This window comes from Mus caroli, chromosome 15 (genome assembly GCF_900094665.2).
Source record: "Mus caroli chromosome 15, CAROLI_EIJ_v1.1, whole genome shotgun sequence".
NCBI lineage: Eukaryota > Metazoa > Chordata > Mammalia > Rodentia > Muridae > Mus > Mus caroli.
The window spans coordinates 94,212,960-94,216,575 of record NC_034584.1 but is presented as its reverse complement, the minus strand read 5'-3'; the positions used below and the strand labels follow the sequence as shown (position 1 = coordinate 94,216,575).

General features: G+C 44.4%; 1 protein-coding gene across 5 annotated transcripts in view; it reads left to right on the top strand.

Moving 5' to 3' along the window:
• The window catches only part of Tfcp2 (transcription factor CP2), a 48,625-nt gene that overhangs the window by 32,445 nt on the left and 12,564 nt on the right, over positions 1–3,616 (top strand). For all 5 annotated transcript variants that reach the window (XM_021184128.2, XM_021184127.1, XM_029469598.1 and 2 more), the window contains 3 exons: positions 1,005–1,115; positions 1,585–1,673; positions 3,356–3,404. In XM_021184128.2, the coding sequence (XP_021039787.1) occupies positions 1,005–1,115; positions 1,585–1,673; positions 3,356–3,404 (249 nt within the window). The remainder of the gene's footprint in view (positions 1–1,004; positions 1,116–1,584; positions 1,674–3,355; positions 3,405–3,616) is intronic.

Genomic DNA, 3,616 nt, shown 5'->3' with positions numbered 1-3,616 from the left:
AAATCCACCTGCCTCTGCCTCCCAAGTGCTGGGATTAAAGGCGTGCGCCACCACTGCCCGGCTCTAAACTGGATTCTTGATAAAGCCTGTTGAACTAGTAATAGTAAGCTCTTCTATATTGCAGAAATCATGCAAAGTTGACTGATTTAGGTACATTAATAGTTTGTATTTCTATTTATTTATTGTTTTTGCTGTTTTGGGGCAGTTGTGAGGCAGTGGCTTAGTCATAGCTTAGAGCTGCCTTAGATTTACTAAGCAACCAAGAATGGCCTTGAGCTCCTGATATTTCTGCTTATAGCATCTAAGTACTGGGACTCTCTGCACGTGCCCACGTGCCCACACCTCAGTGTTGATCTGTGTAAGGTCCACACCAGTGTGGGCGAGCTGGGCACACAGCAGGGTTTTGTTTCAAACAGAAAAGGAAGCAGGGAAGGAAAGAGGGAAGAAGGGGCCTCTGGACACTACATTGCCTCCCTTAGTGCTCTTACCCTGAGCCCTCACCTTCCTCACCGTTTGCTGCGCATGCTCTAATCCCCTTTGGTTCTTTGATGGGCATGCATGCATAGGTGCATGCATATTCTCCTTTCTCTGAAACATAAGTGGGAGTATACTGTATGCATTGGGTTTTTTCCAGTTAGCTATGTGCTTTAGAGGTCTTTCTATCTATTAATCTTTCCAACCAGCTCAAACATTTAAATATCCTATTTTCAGACAGTGCAGGTGATGCACATAGCCTCTAAGTTACTATACACATGTTTGTTTTATATGTGAAGATTTCTGTGTTTTAAAGTAGTATTTATGGCTCAAAGTGTAAGTTAGTTTGTCCGTCTGTCCATCTGTTCGTCCTTACTTTCTTTCTCGCTCTCTTCCTTTAAGACAGGGTTTCTCTGTATAGCAGGATTTGCAGACCAGGCTGACCTTGAACTCAGAGAGATCTGCCTGCTTCTGGCTCTGGAGTGCTGTGATCAAAGGTTGAATTTAAAGCAATGTATTTCTCATTCCAGCCTAAGGGTGCAGACAGAAAACAAAAAATAGATAGAGAGAAAATGGAGAAACGGACGCCCCATGAAAAAGAGAAATATCAACCTTCTTATGAGACAACCATACTCACCGAGGTAAAAGGATTTTTCCGTTCATATTTGTACTGTCAGTCAGTCATTCATCTGTTCATTCTGTCGTGCTGAGAGCAGACCTGGAGCCTCGTGCATATTAGGCAAGCACACTGTTGCTGAGCTACAGCCTCTACCATGCTGGCACGCACGGGAGCGTGCACACACACACACACACACACACACAGGCACGCATGACATGGAGCCTCGTGCATGTTAGGCAAGCACGCTGTTGCTGAGCTACAGCCTCTACCATGCTGGCACGTACGGGAGCGTGCACACACACACACACACACACACAGGCACGCATGACATGGAGCCTCGTGCATGTTAGGCAGGCACGCTGTCGCTGTGCTCTGAGCTTGGTCCTGAGCTTATTTTCCTGACTGCAGAAGATAAGCGCTATTGACGTGAGAGTGGAGTACTTGACAGAGCATGGTGCTTTCTTGTTGCCTAAGTCTTCCTTTCTTTTCAGTGTTCTCCGTGGCCTGAGATCACCTACGTCAACAATTCCCCATCCCCTGGCTTCAACAGCTCCCATAGCAGTTTCTCTCTTGGGGAAGGGTAAGTGTGGGAAAAGCAATTGGATTATGATTGTACTAAATATGGGTCCTTTTATTACATCATCAGCAAGGCCTTCCCAAAGTAATGCTTCTAATTAGTCAGTCTGACCGCTGCTGAAAAGCATGGAGTTTCCCCCTTAAACAATATCAGGTAGCATCAGACGATGTCAGGTCCCTGCTCCTGTGGGAGATTTAGTGATGGAACGTGGTAGTCTGGGCTCTAGCTCCACCTTATCTGTATGCCTTGTGGTTTTTTCACGTTTGATGCTTGCAGCAGAGAATGGGAATTGGAAGCAGGCTGCACAGGCAGTCAGGGTTTATTTGTTTGTTTTCTTGTTAATATTACAGAATATGTAGTAAATGTGCAGCAGCTTGGTCTTCAAGTGGTTCTGAAGTAACAGGAGTGGGGCTATCCCTAAAGCTGCTGCCTGTCTATGGGTTAGGTTCTAGCAGGGCTGCCTTGTCTGGCCTCAGTGGGAAAGGAAGTGCCTAGCCCCAAAGAAACTTGATGTGCCAAGGTGGGGAATATCTTGGGGGGTGGTAGGAAGGGAGGGGAGGGCTCCAGTCTCTCAGAGAAGAAGGGAGGGAGGATTGTGGGAGGGGGGGAGTGGGGGCAGTGAGCAGGATGTAAAGTGAAATAAACAAATAAGAATTAAAAAAAAAAAAGAATAAAGAATGCTGTGGAGCCCTGAGGTGTGACTCTGCGGTAGAGCATTTGACTGCTATGTAGTGATTCAGCCCTGGGTTTGGTTGTCAGCATCACAATTAAGAAACACATAAAAGGAGCCAATTGTTTGGTTTTGGATTTGGATTTATTTATTCTGTGTCCAATCAACTTCTTAAAAGGTGTATGAGCGGGGGCTGGCGAAATGGCTCAGAGGTTAAGAGCACCGACTGCTCTTCCAAAGGTCCTGAGTTCAGTTCCCAGCAACCACATGGTGGCTCACAACCATCAGTAATGGGATCTGATGCCCTCTTCTGGTGTGTCTGAAGACAGCTACAGTGTACTTACATATAATAAATAAATAAATCTTTAAAAAAAAAAGGTGTATGAGCAACTTAAATGTTTGACAAGTAACAGCTAAGAACCAATACCTTTTCTTTGAGTATTAGTTATAAAAGGAATACATCTGTTTAGAACCTTGATGTCATTGCTAAGTTTGAATATCAAACTTAAATTTTTCAAATACAGCAGAAATGAAGAAGAAAGGGTTTTTGTTTGTTTGTTTGTTCAAGACAGGGTCTTGGTGTGTATTGTTGTCTAGCCTTGAGCTCTTATATAGCAGGGCTAGGACTTTTATATTCCAGTAATTTTTTCTTTTTGAACTTAGAGCCTTATGCATTCTAGGCAAATATTTTACACTAAACTATATTTCTGTCCCCCTGCAGGTATTTATTATGCCATAATTTATTCTATCTGTTTCTATTTACTGAAATTTTGATATTTTTTCCTAGATTCCTCAGTCATTAAAAAAATGTTTCAAATGCTATAGTTTCTTCCCTTCCCCTGAAGTTACTGAGTTATTAGCACACAGATTAAGTACTGTGTTGGAGAAGAGTGTTTTCAGAGGAAGCAGAGATTCTCTGAGCTCTCTAACGTGAGAGCTGTTGTGACAGTGAGTCGTGAGGTACTGTACACAGAGTGCTATGGACTCACCCTTCATCTTCATCTTCTCTCCCTAGAAATGGCTCGCCCAACCACCAGCCGGAGCCACCCCCTCCAGTCACGGATGTAAGTCTAAAACCAATGTCAGTGATTTGTAGTGTGTAGCACTGTTGTGGTGACTGATTCTGTCACATGCTGTTTTCACTCACTTCACAAACGCTTCCTGCATTTCACCTCTGACCTGGAGGTGTACTGGGGACCAGAGACAAGCAGGGCCTTGAGGAGGTGTACTGGGGACCAGAGACAAGCAGGGCCTTGAGGAGGTGTACTGGGGACCA